This window comes from Mustela lutreola, chromosome 13 (assembly GCF_030435805.1).
Source record: "Mustela lutreola isolate mMusLut2 chromosome 13, mMusLut2.pri, whole genome shotgun sequence".
Classification (NCBI taxonomy): domain Eukaryota; kingdom Metazoa; phylum Chordata; class Mammalia; order Carnivora; family Mustelidae; genus Mustela; species Mustela lutreola.
Window position 1 is genome coordinate 9,919,086 of NC_081302.1, and position 14,800 is coordinate 9,933,885.

Sequence of the window (14,800 nt, forward strand, 5' to 3'; positions counted from 1 at the left end):
ATTGCCTGAGTTCTTCTTCTGATTTCCTCGTCATAGGGGCCTTTACCACATAAACTCAAAAGAGCTCACAAGTATTTTGGAATTTGTATTAGTTTCCTGCTGATTACATAACTGACAACAATGAACTTGGTACCATAAAACAACAGAAATTCGTGGTCGCACTGTTCTGGAGACCACAAGTCCAAAGCCAGAACGTCAGCAGGCCGACGATCTTTCTGAAGATTCTAGGGGAAGCCCCCTCCTTGCTCTTCCTCACTCTGGGAGGCGCTGGGTGGTTTCTGACATTCCTTAGCTCATGGCTGTGTTGCTCCAATCTTTGCGCCTGTCTTCATGGGAACTTCTTCCTTCCATGTGCCTCTGCGTCCTCTCCCCTTCTTTTAAGGACACTAGTCATTGGATTTAGGGCTCACCCTAATTCAATGTGACCTCATCTTAACTAATTACATTTTTGAAGGACATTATTTCCATATAAGGTCACATTCTGAGGTTCTGAGTGGGCATGGATTTGGGGGACACACTGCTGAACTCCCTGCAGAATTAGCTTCAGCTAGCCACTGGACTAGCCAGTGGCTTGCTAGTATCAGATATTGTAGGAAGCTTTGAAAAAAGCTTTCTGAAGTTTGCGGCAACTCACAGAAAATTGGTGTAGAAATGCAAAAGAGAAATTCAGTTCAATGTAGGAATTGAACTTGAAAGGAACCATCAAAGCCACAGCAATCTTAATGCATTTACTAAGAAACCAGTAAGCTGAGAGAATCACCAAGAGCCCACTGTGGGTACAATAAGTATGGGTCTATATAATATGACTGTAATATGGCATCCCCAACCCCTTAGGAAAAGTTGTTGGCTTATGGGAGCGGGGGGTACCTGCCATGCCTCAGCCAGTAGATTTCAGTGTGATTTGAAGGTCACCTGGGTCTTTCACAGAGTCACTAGGTCAGATATCCTGAGCGGTAGGTTTAGATATGTTGAGGTGCCCAAAACTGATTGCTAAACCAGGAGGCCAACTTTGGGAAAGGTGGTCTTGTGAGGGTGGTAGAGGCATCCTTTATGCCACTGCAACTTCTCTCCCAGTACAGCCTAGCCCTGTTTTGAATTCTGTGATTCCCCAAAGGGCCTTTTATGACCCTGGCCCTCATGTATGTTGGTCATTCAGGCAATGCAATCTCCGAACATTCTTTGGGATTAAAACACCATGTGTTGATTTCTTTGAGATTTTAACTTGAAGGAACAGAAGCATGACATTTCCTAAAATAAAAGTTTTGTTTCTGAAGTTGTTTAATAAATGAAGACTTGGATTTCACATCATGAAGGTGACAGTAGACATCACGATGTCACAGTCTAATGATAAGAAGAACAGAGGTAGACTTAATATATCCATGCCGAGTGAACCGAGCACCGAATGAGCAGAGGTTTTAATGGTTCAGATATTAAAAGTCAGAGCAATCATTAGATAAGAAAATATTGGATCCATGACCAGGCTGTTTTCAAAACCTTTTTAGTGAGTCATGCCCAGTATTTTCTGACTTCCGTCAGTTTTTGGATGATGAGCTGTTGATTAAGACTAAAAGTGTTGCTTTAATCTTCAGTCTTTAAGAGTTGAAAACTGAAAATGAACATCAAATACAGTCTGTTTTTCATTTAGGAATGCTTGGATTAAACACAAATAAACTACAGATTTTGTAATACTGACTTGCTAACATTATCTGGAAGTAATCATTAGAGCCTCAGATCTCATTAGAACTGGTGTTCAGTGTTTAAATGCTTTGTGAGATTTGGGTTAAACATAGTTAAATAGGAAGTCTAATTTCCCTGAGCCAAGCTTTAAATTTATCATCTCACTGAGTTCTCACCTTTGAGGTCCCCACGGTAAAAAGTCATGACTTTATTCTTATTTTTGTAACATGCATTTCTGCAGAAATGCAGGTGATGACATTCACAGGCCAAAGAGTTTATGTTGGGTTTGAGATTACATTCTGGTATTTAAAACTTAACTTACTTTCCTTTAGATTTGTACATAGATGTGGGATTTCTGGACTATAAGACAGATATGTTCTTAATTTTTTTTTAAGAACCTCCCTTTTTTTTAAGAACCTCTCTTTTCTCCACATCATCCCCAACACTTATCTCTTGTTTTTAAGCTTTAAAAAGGATAAATCCTAACATGTGTGAAGTGGCATCTCGTTGTGGTTTTGATTTTCATTTTTCTAATTGTTAGTGAAGTCGAGCACCATTTCATGTACCTGTCAGCCATCCATATGCCTTTCTTACAGAAATGTCTATTCAGGTCCATTGTCCTTTTAAAGTTAGGTTGTTTCTTTTTGCTATTGAGTTGAAAACGTATGTCAACAAATAAGTTGTACACCTTAAATAGATACAATTTAAAATTTGGATTATATACTAAAACTGGAAAGAAATCTTGAACTTTTCATAAAGGCTTAATTTTAGCAAGATATCATCTGTTACAGTACATTGTATTGTTCATTTAAATTTTATTGACTCCACAATTTTGTATTTATGAATTTGTTTTGGTTTACCATTGCATGAGAAAAATGTAGGTATTTAAGTTACTCCATAATAAAATGCATCAGCCCCTACACGGGCTGTATGATTATTTTTTTTAAGATTTTATTTATTTATTTGACAGACAGAGATCACAAGTAGGCAGAGGGGCAGGCAGAGCGAGGAGGAAGCAGGCTCCCCACTGAGTAGAGAGCCCGATGTAGGGCTCAATCCCAGGACCCTGGGATTATACCTGAGCTAAAGGCAGAGGCTTCAACCCACTGAGCCACCCAGGCACTCCTGGATGATCATTGTTTTAAAGGACCTCATGTTACTCAACTTTGAATTACTATGCTCTCATCACTAACCCTACTATATATATATATATATATATATATATATATATATATATATATAAATATATATATATTTAACTTTTATTAAGCACCTGTCTTCCAAAAAGCTTATTTTTTCATAAAATATTTCCATACTTTTTCTACCTTAATTCATTTTCTAATAGTATGACATTTACCTCTCACTCAATTTTTTAGTGTCTTTACCCAGAAAATTTGCAAATATGTGCTGTGTTTGTTCACTTGTAGGACTTATGCTTATGTTTTTCCCTCACACATCTAGGATCATTATGAATATATATGTGCATATCGTGCTCTATTTTAATCATCAGGTTATACTTTTCTTAATAAGATTTCACATTGTTTGTAACAAAGCTGTACAAATAGTTTGGTGGAAATCACATTATATGTACTGATTTCCATGTAATATTTCTTTTTTTTTTTTTTTTTTTTTAAAGATTTTATTTATTTATTTGACAGAGAGAGATCACAAGTAGGCAGAGAGGCAGGCAGAGAGAGAGAGAGGAGGAAACAGGCTCCCTGCTGAGCAGAGAGCCCGATGCGGGACTCGATCCCAGGACCCTGAGATCATGACCTGAGCCGAAGGCAGCGGCTTAACCCACTGAGCCACCCAGGCGCTCCTCCATGTAATATTTCTGAGGAACAGTCCGATTTTGTGATAAAGTAACAGCAGTCTGTCATATGACTTCTGTTGGAAGACTATGTGTGCGTCAATATACACATATGTCAGAGATTTGGGGAAGGTGGGTGTTTTATTTTTGAAGGGGCGTTTTCCATGCATAAACTGTATTAATCCATATGAGATGTTTATAGAGCAAAAAAAAAAGATCATCATCATATTGAATGCTCTAAAATTATACCTCGCTTGTTTTAACAATGTATGGCACACCTGAAATTCAGACCAAATGCTTAAGGTACGGTGATCTAATAATACCTAGTTTATAGACGTATCTACAACAAACCAAACCCAGAAATTTTATTTTTCAAGAAGAAAGTACTGTAGCTGTAGCTTTCTGGTATTGCCCACAAACTTTATTGACCCAGTGTTTTCCCTAATATATTAAACTATGTATAAATATGAATTTAAGATGCTAAAATTTTGAGATACTGAAGATAAAAACTATAATTAAAAATATAAGGGAGAGTTATATTCTCAAACCCAAGTACAGTTTCCAAGTTTGCCTTTGATCATTCAGCAAATATTGATCGGAACACTTACTATACTGAGTGCATCGATGCCCTAGGAGAGACAAACAGCAGAGCCCCTGTCCGCAGAGAGCTTTGTGGATCAGACTTGTAAAGCACACATAAGCATTCCTAATTTTCTGCGTCTAATCTATTCCTGTAAATGTCTTTCAGCATGTTTTCAGAAAACTGGGGCCTATATTAATTAATTTAATCAATTTAAATGAGGAAACCAATAATGCTATATAGAAACGCCAACCAACTTCTCCACATATCACTAGATCACTGTCTAACACTAGGTAGCAATCCACCTGTGCATTTCTGTATAATGAACAGCATTTAAACACCTATCACTCAATTATGTGTATTTCCTGAATTCAGGAGTGGGTGTTTTGCACACACCAGACAAAAGCAAGAGCATGTGCTCTTATGTAAAAAACAAAGATATAATATGTGAGAGGATTATCTACCATGTTGGATTGAATCTGTGAGGTCATCAGTGGTCAGGTGAAGCATCAGTTTACAGTAAAAGTGCTACTAATTACACTTGGATCATAAGATTGTAATTGATGCATTGATTACAAGGTACAACCTAAACTTAGAAGAGTTACACTGTGTCAGGGTAGGAGGTAGTATGTCTCAAAGGTAATGAAATAAGATCAGATGACCTGAGTTGGGAGAGTCCTGTCTTAGGTCCTGCAAAAAGCCAACCTCAGGGAAGACAGGAAAAAGGAAGATTGTGATGCACTTGACACTTGTGTCTTGTAATACGAGATTCAGCTCAGAAGAACAGCAGAGCTATACATGCATTGCACGCTGTACCTTCTTGCCAGATTTATGGGCAGTTTCCATGTTTCCATGAACACACACGCAGATTCATTACAGTGGTTCTTCTAGATACATAGTGATTTGGGGCAAATATTTTTGCAAATATAAATGGCAGATGTTTGTATAGTGAGAATGCAGGTTGGGAGAAATAGGTCTTTGTTGTTTTGTGCAAATGCCGTAATGGTATTCTGTAAAAGATACGGAGTGGGGAGGGCCCAAGAAATAGTGAAAACGTCTTCTTGGGGATATCAGAGAAATCTTGAAGAAGGAGGGGCAGGAAGCCGATGTCCTGAAGGACGAGGAAGTGTGGTCTGTGGCAGGAGTGTTGTGGGTAAAAGTAAAGGATTTCATGGAGGGAGAAAAGCCATACTCGGATCCCAAGGCCCGGAACAGCCTGGCACTTTGGGGAGCTCTCGGTAGTGAGAAGTAGCAGGGGGGCTGTGTGCGGGATTCTGGGAAGGTGGCCGGCAGCACGGCGGAGGACTTGGCATGTCCTGCGAGGAGCTCGGACTTCATCCTGTGCTCAGCACAGGTGCACGGGGGATTCAGATCTGAGAGCGACAGGTCTGCTCTGTATTCGGGAAGTTCACTCTGGAGGTGACGTGTCACCTTCGTTGTTTTGTGCCAATGCTGTAATGGTGTTCTATAAAAGATACGGGAGAGGAAGGGCCCCAGAAATAGTGAAACTGAGGCAGAAAGTCCTTCTGGGGAGACCCATCTTCAAAAATTTTTCTTGGAGGCATGTTTTGTCTTAAGGATGTCACATCTTTTGTCGTGTTCCCCGCGCTCGCAGGTGTCAGCCGATTCACTCCCACTCCCCAAGCAGTCGTTCCTAATTGCCTTCCCATTACTTCCTGTTCTGAGAAGCATTCTAGCTCACCAGATCCCTGGAGGCAAAAATAAAGCATTTGGGGGACAGAGGTTTGTGTTGTAAATCTTCCCATGTATCGCAGACCGCGAATTCTACAGACAATCCTCAGTTGTCTCTTTGTCATCTGGCAATAAACCTCGGTAAAGGTACCGTGCATGCTCTGCGTGGTGCTGAAGTGATAAATAACGATGCTAAGACCCAGAGACAGATGGGCCCTGGGAACTGGGAACAATAAATCATGTGCTCGGGAAATTGTACCAGTGCATACGATTTTGGAACTGCGAACTATATCCCTATAAATGTCTTCAGATGAATGTGTTTGTTTCTCTGCTTATTAAATACTTGCATGGCAATTTAAGTGACTCTCTAGTTCTGCATAATTGATTGGCAACCTCCGAGTGTTTACCTTTGTAAAAATTGACAGACAGCTCTTGAATAACTCCTCAGCGGCCAGCATGCTGATTTCTGCCTGTAGTCCGGCTACATTCTCTGCTCTCCATTTTTGTTGATGGATCAACCAAATTAAAACCTTTCTGTCATATTTGAGGTGTTAAAATTTCCTGAGTACTGTGTGTACTCAGCTCTGGTTATGTAATTTGGAAGTAGGAGAAAGGGGCAGCTCATTATTTGCAAATATTATATAACTTGGGTATGAATACAGTAGGACTTTAAAACGATCTGGACATACTTCACCAGCTTTGATTAAAAGTCTTTGACATACAATGAAAAAGAGAATTTGGTGAATGTGTCAGACACAAAGTGTATTATGAGGTTATATTTCAAAGTGCCAGGTTCAGAGAGTGTGTATTTTATTTTTTTTTAAAGTTGTTTTGGGCTTATAAAGACGTAGTGATTCTCAGTAATGACCAACATGATATACACGTCAATTCATTCATGTTGACAATTGATTATAGCGCACAAATTATATTCACCTCGATCGGATTCCTGTTTGCGTGGTGTGTAAGCTTTGTTTCCTCAAAGTGGGCAAATCCAGGAAACATCCTAAAGTTATCTCATTAATTTCATCTGTGGTCTTTCATGATCATACAGGGAAAACAATCTTAACTTGAAGATATTACCTTGAAGGGTAATAACACATCTTTCTTTCTTCACCAGGAGTGAAAGAATCATCTCTTTTAAGGAACAATGCTAATTTCAATGAATGGATGGGTGAACGCATGCATTTATGAAGCATATGAGTGTGCTTCTGACTCCATGTACTGTAATCTGCAGAAACGTTCCGAGATATTGTACATCTGCTTGTCTAATTCATTCATTTAATATCTGCTGTATGTCTCTCTCTGTGCTGGGTGGCTGAGAGTGTCTACTCTCCAGGTGTTACTAATCTTCAGAAAAGACTCAAATATTTATAGTGGGGATAGGTTGTTTGGTTTTTTTAAAAAAGATTTTATTTATTTATTTGAGAGAGAGAAAGAGAGAAAGCAAGAGCGCTGCAGGGGGGTGGGTACTGAGAGGGTGAAGCAGGCTCCCCACTGAGCAGGGAGCTCTGCATGGGGCTCCATCCCAGGACCCTGAGACCATGACCTGGGCAGAAGGCAGATCTTAAAGGACTGAGCTGCCCAGGGACCCCAGGGGGTATTTTTAATGCAGTACCAAAGAGTAGGTTTAGAGGTTTGAGTGGGAAACCCAAAATTCACAACTGGAATTGATAAACAGGAGGGAGTCCACTGTAATTCATTCAACAACGAGGTAGAAATTACAAAGGACAGTTCTGTAAGTTACACAATTCAGACCCATGAGCTGAGTTTGCTGCTTGTTGCATTACATGTGGGCTCAAACATTTATCAGCGTAGGCTCTGGTCAGATCAGGGTCTGGAGAGGAAAGCTGGCACATACTTGGGAGAATTTTCAGGAAGACAGAACAGCGTGAAGAATAAAGAACACGGAGCCAGGGGGCTCAGTCGGGTAAGCGTCCGACTCTTGGTTTGGGCTCAAGTTGTGATCTCAGAGTAGTGAGATCAAGTCCCAGGTTAGACTCGTGGCTCAGCATGGAGTCTGCTTGTCCCTTTCCCTTTGTTCCTCCCCTGCTTTCTCACTCCCTCTCTTTCTCATAAATAACTAAGATCTTAAGAAAAAAAAAAAGAATAATGAACACTAAAAAGCAAAACTAGAAAAATAAAGGCGGGGCGGGGGGTGGAGTGTTACTGCTCTTCGTGTCCCAGCTCCCTGCACCATTGCTTACTAAAGGCTTTTATAACTATTGAATAGTTCTTGGGAACATGAGCCAAAAAGTATTGTATAAAACTTGTGCCCAATGGCTTACTGCACACCTATTATCAGGAAAGTCCAACGAAGCCTGTTCCAACTGACCGTTACATACCATCCAGTGTGGGGTGTGTTTTGTTGGCAACAGGTAAATGCCACTCTGAATTGCTGGAAAGTCTACAGCCAAGCTCATTCCAAACAATGCAACTGAACTGACTTCCTAATTCGGAAATAGTTTTCTACGTTATGCAGTGGAAGTTTTTACAAAGCCGGTTTTCACACTGTGAGCTCGTTTGAGTTAGACATGTTTGCACGCTTTGTGTGTGTGTGTGTGTGTGTGTGATTCCTTGCCAGGGCTTCTAAACTGATTTTAAATAATCCATCCTTTTATATAGTTCGGAGTATACTTTAGGTCATCCCGGCAACATTAGTTTCCTTAGCAAACAAATTTATAAAGTAAATAAACAAAAAATCAGCCACCTCTGTTTTGATAGCTGTGTATTCTAAATCCGTGGGGTCCCAGGTCTTCAGAATTGACTTCATTTGTGCCAACGTAAAAGCAAAAAAACTTTAAAAGTTTTGTTAAAGCTACAATGTTCATCTTTTTAAAAATTTAATTTTGAAAGTCTGCTTTAAAAAACATAACACATGAACGTGAGTCAAAGACATCTATGGTGATAATGTGAACATCTGTTTCTCTTCCCTCGTTGGGTCCTGGCCACCCAGTCACCCTTCCTGAGAACTACCGCTGTTTATTCTCACGTTCACATTTTAAATCATCCTAAATATAACGAGGTCTCGTCCTGTCTCTTACTGAACATAATTTGTTACTAAAGCAAGTTAGGAGCAACAGTGGAAGTTAGTTGTCGTAACGCTATGTATAATGTTTTTTAATGACAAAAAAAGAAATAAAATAATAATTTGGGGGAAAAGACCACATAAACTCATCTTATTAATAGTCCTCGCACCCAGCTGATCCCAGTGATCCTTTTTCAGCTAAACAGCCAAATCATTCCTATTTTAAATTTTAAATTAGCTTTTTTTTTTTTCCTTTTGGTCTTTCCTTTTTTTTTTTTTTTTCCTTTCTTTCTTTTTTTTTTTTTTTTTAAGTTCTGCTTAAATTCCAGTTTGTAACATGCAGTGTCGTTTTGGTTTCAGGTCAATTTAGTGACTCAGCACTTCCATGAAGCACCTGTTGCTCATCCCAGGGGCCTTCCTGAATCCCCATCACCCATCTCACCCACCGCCCCCACCTCCCCCCCCACCCCCCCACCTCCCCTCAGGTGACTCTCAGTGGGTTCTCCACGGTTAGGAGCCTGTTTCTTGGTTTGCCTCTTTTCCCCCCCTATTATTGTTTGTTTTGTTTCTTCAATTCCAAATATGAGTGAAATCATACGGTATTTGTCTTTCTCTGACTGACTTATTTTGCTTAGCATAATACGTTCTAGCACCATCCATGTCGTTGCAAATGGTAAGCCTTCGCTCCTTCTGGTGGCTCAGTACCACCCCATCGTACATACAGCACCTCTTCTTTAATTCATTCATCAGTCATTGGACACTTGGGCTCTCTCCATAATTTGGGTATTGTAGATAAAGCTGTTACAAACATAAGGGTGCGTGTATCCCTTTGAATTAGTATTTTTGTATTAGACCTCGTAGTGCCATTGCCGGGTCGTGGGGTGGTGAGGATGTGGAGAAAGGGGAGCCCTTTTATACTGTTGGTGGGAACGCAAGCCAGTGCAGTCACTCGGGAAGACAATACGGAGGTTCCTCAAAAAGTTAAAGATAGAACTACTCTAAAATAGCTCTCTGCTGAGTCCCATAAAATTTTAGTTTTTGTTTTGGGAATTCTTTGCATTTTTTAAAACAATTGCAACTATGCCTAGTTCTTAAAATAAACATCGTGGTATTTTTTTCTCTCTCTCTGCCTAACATTCCAGTAAAAAATACATTCGTTTAGTAAAAATCAATTTGAAAATAGACACTTTTATTTTTATTCATAATACCTATCAACATATACTGTATATTTAACATTTTTTAAACTGAGAATGTAAATCATATAAGGGCAAGGGTTTTTGTTTTTCTTTTCAATCCTCTGTCATTACTGCCTCAAACACTGTCTAGATCATAAAGGTATTCTACACATGAGTGAATGAATGAATGAATGATTGAACAATAAATTTTGAATTTATTGAACAATTAATATTAAGAAACTCAAGGGAATCTTTAAAGTGTAACTTTAGGGACGCCTGGGTGGCTTGGTCGACTGGGCGTCTGCCTTCAGCTCAGGTCATGATCCCAGCATCCTGGAATTGGGTCCTGCATCTGGCTCCCTGCTCAGCGAGGAGCCTGCTGCTCCCCCTGCTTGTGCTCTCTTTCCCCCCCTCTCTCTCTCTCTCTCTCTGAAGAGATAAATAAATAAAAATCTTTAAAGTGTAACTTCAAATCATTTGTATCCCATTATCTTTTTGGATACCAATTAAAATTAGAGAAAATTCAATTTTATATTGACTATATTGTCTATATTTAGATTATAATTTATATTTTCACTGAACTATACAATGGACAAGGCAAATATGATATTTTTAGTGAAAGATGTTTTGTGAGGTTTTGAGGACAACGATCACATCCTTAAATTATGTGTGTGTGTACGTGCGTGCGTGCACACACACGCTTTCTCGAAACCAGTGCCTCCCGGAGGTGCAGTTTTTCTCGTCATCACGTTTAAATCAACATATGATGATCATAACACTTAACAGGATCATTGTCCTCCTAGTTACCCAGACCCCAGGCCTCAGGCTTTCTTTCGTACTTCTTTTGTGAACTTCTCAAATATACAAATTACCAAATTTGGTTGATTCTCTGAGTAATGATAAAATTTTTTAAGCATTTGAGAACTAAAATGCTTTTAGTTTTCTTTTCTCTAAACTCTTCATAGAATTAATTTTCTTATCATCCCCACCATGTTTATAGCTTTGTTACAAGTTGTTCTGTCTTACATATTATTTGGGTGTGTACGTATTAGTTTTTCTATGCAAGAGTGGTGTGTGTGTGTGTGTGTGTGTGTGTGTGTGTGTTTCAAGAGGCATTATACATCCTCTTATGTAAAGTAGATGATTATTCAGCATTAACTAAGTTGAATTTACACTTCACATCTGGACCAGATAACTTCCACGAAGTGAGTTACCATACTGTTAGTTTTGTGAGTAATATAGATTATTTTTTAAAACTTCCCAGGGAGTCTTTTTGATAGCCTATTTATTACTAAGTGTAGGTAAGTTCTAGAAATTATTTTATTTTCCTAAATATCCTACCACAGATTTCATCGTTTTATTTAAAATCTTGGCTTTCTGTTCCGATTTTTATTTCCAAAGCAGGTTCAATCAGAGCTGGTAATGATAGGTATCACTGAATTCAGAACCTGAGTTTCATGGATTATGATGGAGCTGGTGACTTAATGGGGCAGTCCTAAGAAAGCAAAGGCCTTCCTATTTAAGGTTCCAATTCTAATCTAGTGGGTTTTTCTGTTTTGTTGTTTGAAAGGGAAATTTTTTTTCTGAAATTCCCATTTGATAAAAATACGCATTCTAACGTCAGAGTAGGTTCATTATTAAAAGATGAAAGTAGTGTGTCTTCTTTATCACATGTGACTCCAATTCAAGTCAATATATGTTTAATATATTTGATAATGAAGGCAATTTTCTTCTTCACGTTTAAGGTAGCTCGAGGTGAATTCCTCGTTAAATTCCTACTCATGGTGGTTCAGGCTTAAAGGTCTTCATGCTGACCAGTATTGTTCTTACTTCTTGTAGGAAGAAAGCTGTTTTAGGACTTAAGCTGCCTCCTGTTGGGATGACCTCTGGTTTCTTAAATGGTAGTATCTGTGTGGCTAAGAGAAAAAGTAGTGATGTTTTCTGTTTGTGTGAACTTAAAATTTTCCATGCGTAGCTCTGGAGCTACTTGTGTTTCATAAATTATTTTCTTCATATAAAATGCCATTTAAAACGCTAAAGGTGTTCCACCAGGCACCTGGGTAGCGCAGTGGTTAAGCGCCTGCCTTCAACTCCGGTCATCATCCCTGTGTCCTGGGATCGGGCTCCCTGCTCAGCGGGAAGCCTGCTTCTCCCTCTCCCACTCCCTCTGCTTGTGTTCCCTTTCTGTCTCTCTCTGTCAAATAAATCAATAAATTGCTATGAATAAAATAAAAAGCTAAAGGTACTCCTTCTGAAAGTTTCTTCAGTTTTGATGCAAAAACTATGGCTAGTTTATACTGAATTAACATTTGACCCTTCTCTCCACAGATGTTTTTTGAAATTCTTAGTTTTGCATGATAACTCCATGTGAAATTTATTTTTAGGGGGATAGTTCCTATGTGAAAGATCGCTGGTGTGTTTTTGATGGATTTATGGTCTTCTGCCTTTGGGTTTCATTGGTGTTACAGGTAATTAAAATTTTTAATTTACATGGGGATATTTTCAAAAATGTGCATTGTTTTGCATTGAAAGTCTAAATAAAAATAGTAATCAGGTGGTGGGTATTATAGAGGGCACGGATTGCATGGAGCACTGAGTGTGGTGAAAAAATGATGATACTGTTATGCTGAAAATAAATAAATTTAAAAAATAGTTATATATGTCAAATGTGATGGTGTAACTCTCTTCAACATCATATTATTTTATTTTTTTAAATTTTTTTAAAAGATTTTATTTATTTATTTGACAGACAGAGATCACAAGTAGGCAGAGAGGCAGGCAGAGAGAGGAGGAAGCAGGCTCCCTGCTGAGCAGAGAGCCCAATGTGGGACTCGATCCCAGAACCCTGAGATCATGACCTGAGCCGAAGGCAGCGGCTTAACCCACTGCGCCACCCAGGTGCCCCATCAACATCATATTATTTTAAATGTTTATGATTAAAAAACTAACATCTTAATCTTTGTCAGTCACATCTGTGGATTCTCAATCAGAAATGAACATCAATACTATAGCAAATTATTTCTTATTAAAAAATATAAAGATATATTTATTTAAAACGAAGGACAGAGCATGGGGTAACATTTCTGCATCTTGTAGAATAAAAATTTTAAATATTAAAATTCCAGTCTTTTATGTGACTGAATCCCCACTAAAAACAGCTGACTAATAGAGCTACATTGGTATGAACATAAAATACCATATCGCAAATAGAAAGTGCCTTACTATGAGAAATGGAGAACTTATATTTAAAAGGCTAAAGGTGGGATTTTACTGGGTAATAGAATTCATTTCCATGTGTTCATTCAGGCTTCAGTTTTGTGTTTAATTCAACTCAAGTTCGTACATTCTTCATTTAAAAATTTAGAATATAATAAATTCAGTCCATCCTGCAGAGTCATGTCAATGCTTATGGATGAGCTCTCCTTGTTTTTACAGAGCTCACCTCTCCAACAATCTGACTTCATCCTGCATATCCATGCGTTCTTTTCCATTTAATAGCTATTAAATGACTGACAAACGTTTTCTAATTATCATTTTTGCCTCTTTTAGTAAATGGTACAATTCCTTTTTAAATTTTTTTATAATACCCTTAACCCTCTCTCCATTACTTTGTGTTCTAGCTATTTTTAAAAGTTCCACCATTTTTTTCCTCACCTTATTGGTGAGGAAAATTCAGCCTACTTCTTCTGTACTCGAAGTTGGCGCTTGTTTTATAATTAAAAACTGGGCTTCGATGAATTATTCGGGAAATGAGTAAGAGCAGTGGCGTTTACATTAGTTTATGTGTTCATTTCTCTAAAGATAGCTATAGCTTCAAAAAGGACCATTTCAGTGGAAAAGAATGCAGGGCAAAGTTCAGTGTGGCAAATCCAACAGTGCTGCCTTGTGTCTGTCGTAAATACGGGCAAAGCTAAGGGAAGCTCTGAGCTTGTTTCTTCTTACCTCTTAATTCACAGGTATTTGAAATTGCTGATATAGTTGACCAGATGTCACCCTGGGGCATGTTACGGATTCCAAGGCCACTGATTATGATTCGGGCGTTCCGAATTTATTTCCGATTCGAGCTACCAAGGACCAGGATTACAAACATTTTAAAGTAAGTACTGCTGTTGTATGAGAGAAGGAGAAAACCTTAAGACATTTCTGTAAGTTTTGCCTACTTTTTTTGCCCCCAGGCGATCAGGAGAACAAATATGGAGCGTTTCAATTTTCCTGCTTTTCTTTCTACTTCTTTATGGAATTTTAGGAGTTCAGATGTTTGGAACATTTACCTATCACTGTGTAGTAAATGACACGAAACCAGGGTAAGTTTCTCTATCTACTCACTGTGTTTTAATTTACATGATTAACAAAAAACTTTCTGCAAATCTTAAGAGAAAACTCTGTGTCTAAGTTGAACAAAAAAGCCCTTATGTGCTCTGCTCTATATTCTCTGTTTCCTCAAAATTTTCTTGTCTGATTTTTTAACACAAGTATTCAAGGCAAGCCGGACTGAAAAATGTAACCCCTTGGGAAAGTAGACTAAGCAAATTCAAAGTGTGCATTTGGAGATTTTCTTCAGTGTGACAGAATGAGGAGTGTGCTACCATAATACCATCTGAGTATTTTCATTTCCTATTTAAATAAGATGGAAATGAGAAATGGTGTAACTACTTGGAAAAACAGGCAGTTTCTTAGAAAGTTAAACAGACACCTACCATGTATCCCGTTCATTCCATTCCAGGTGTCTAACCAGGGGAAGTGAAAACATATGTCCATAAGATAGACTTATACATAGTGACTGTATTTATAATTGCCCAAACTGCTAACAACCCAAATTCCCACCAACAGGTACATGAATA

At 38.5% G+C, this 14,800-nt stretch overlaps 1 protein-coding gene across 1 annotated transcript in view; it reads left to right on the top strand.

The window, feature by feature from the left end:
* Positions 1 to 14,800, top strand: part of NALCN (sodium leak channel, non-selective) — a 309,369-nt gene that overhangs the window by 24,463 nt on the left and 270,106 nt on the right. The window contains exons 4-6 of the mRNA XM_059144294.1: positions 12,344 to 12,427; positions 13,916 to 14,055; positions 14,135 to 14,263. Coding sequence (XP_059000277.1) covers positions 12,344 to 12,427; positions 13,916 to 14,055; positions 14,135 to 14,263 — 353 coding nt within the window. The remainder of the gene's footprint in view (positions 1 to 12,343; positions 12,428 to 13,915; positions 14,056 to 14,134; positions 14,264 to 14,800) is intronic.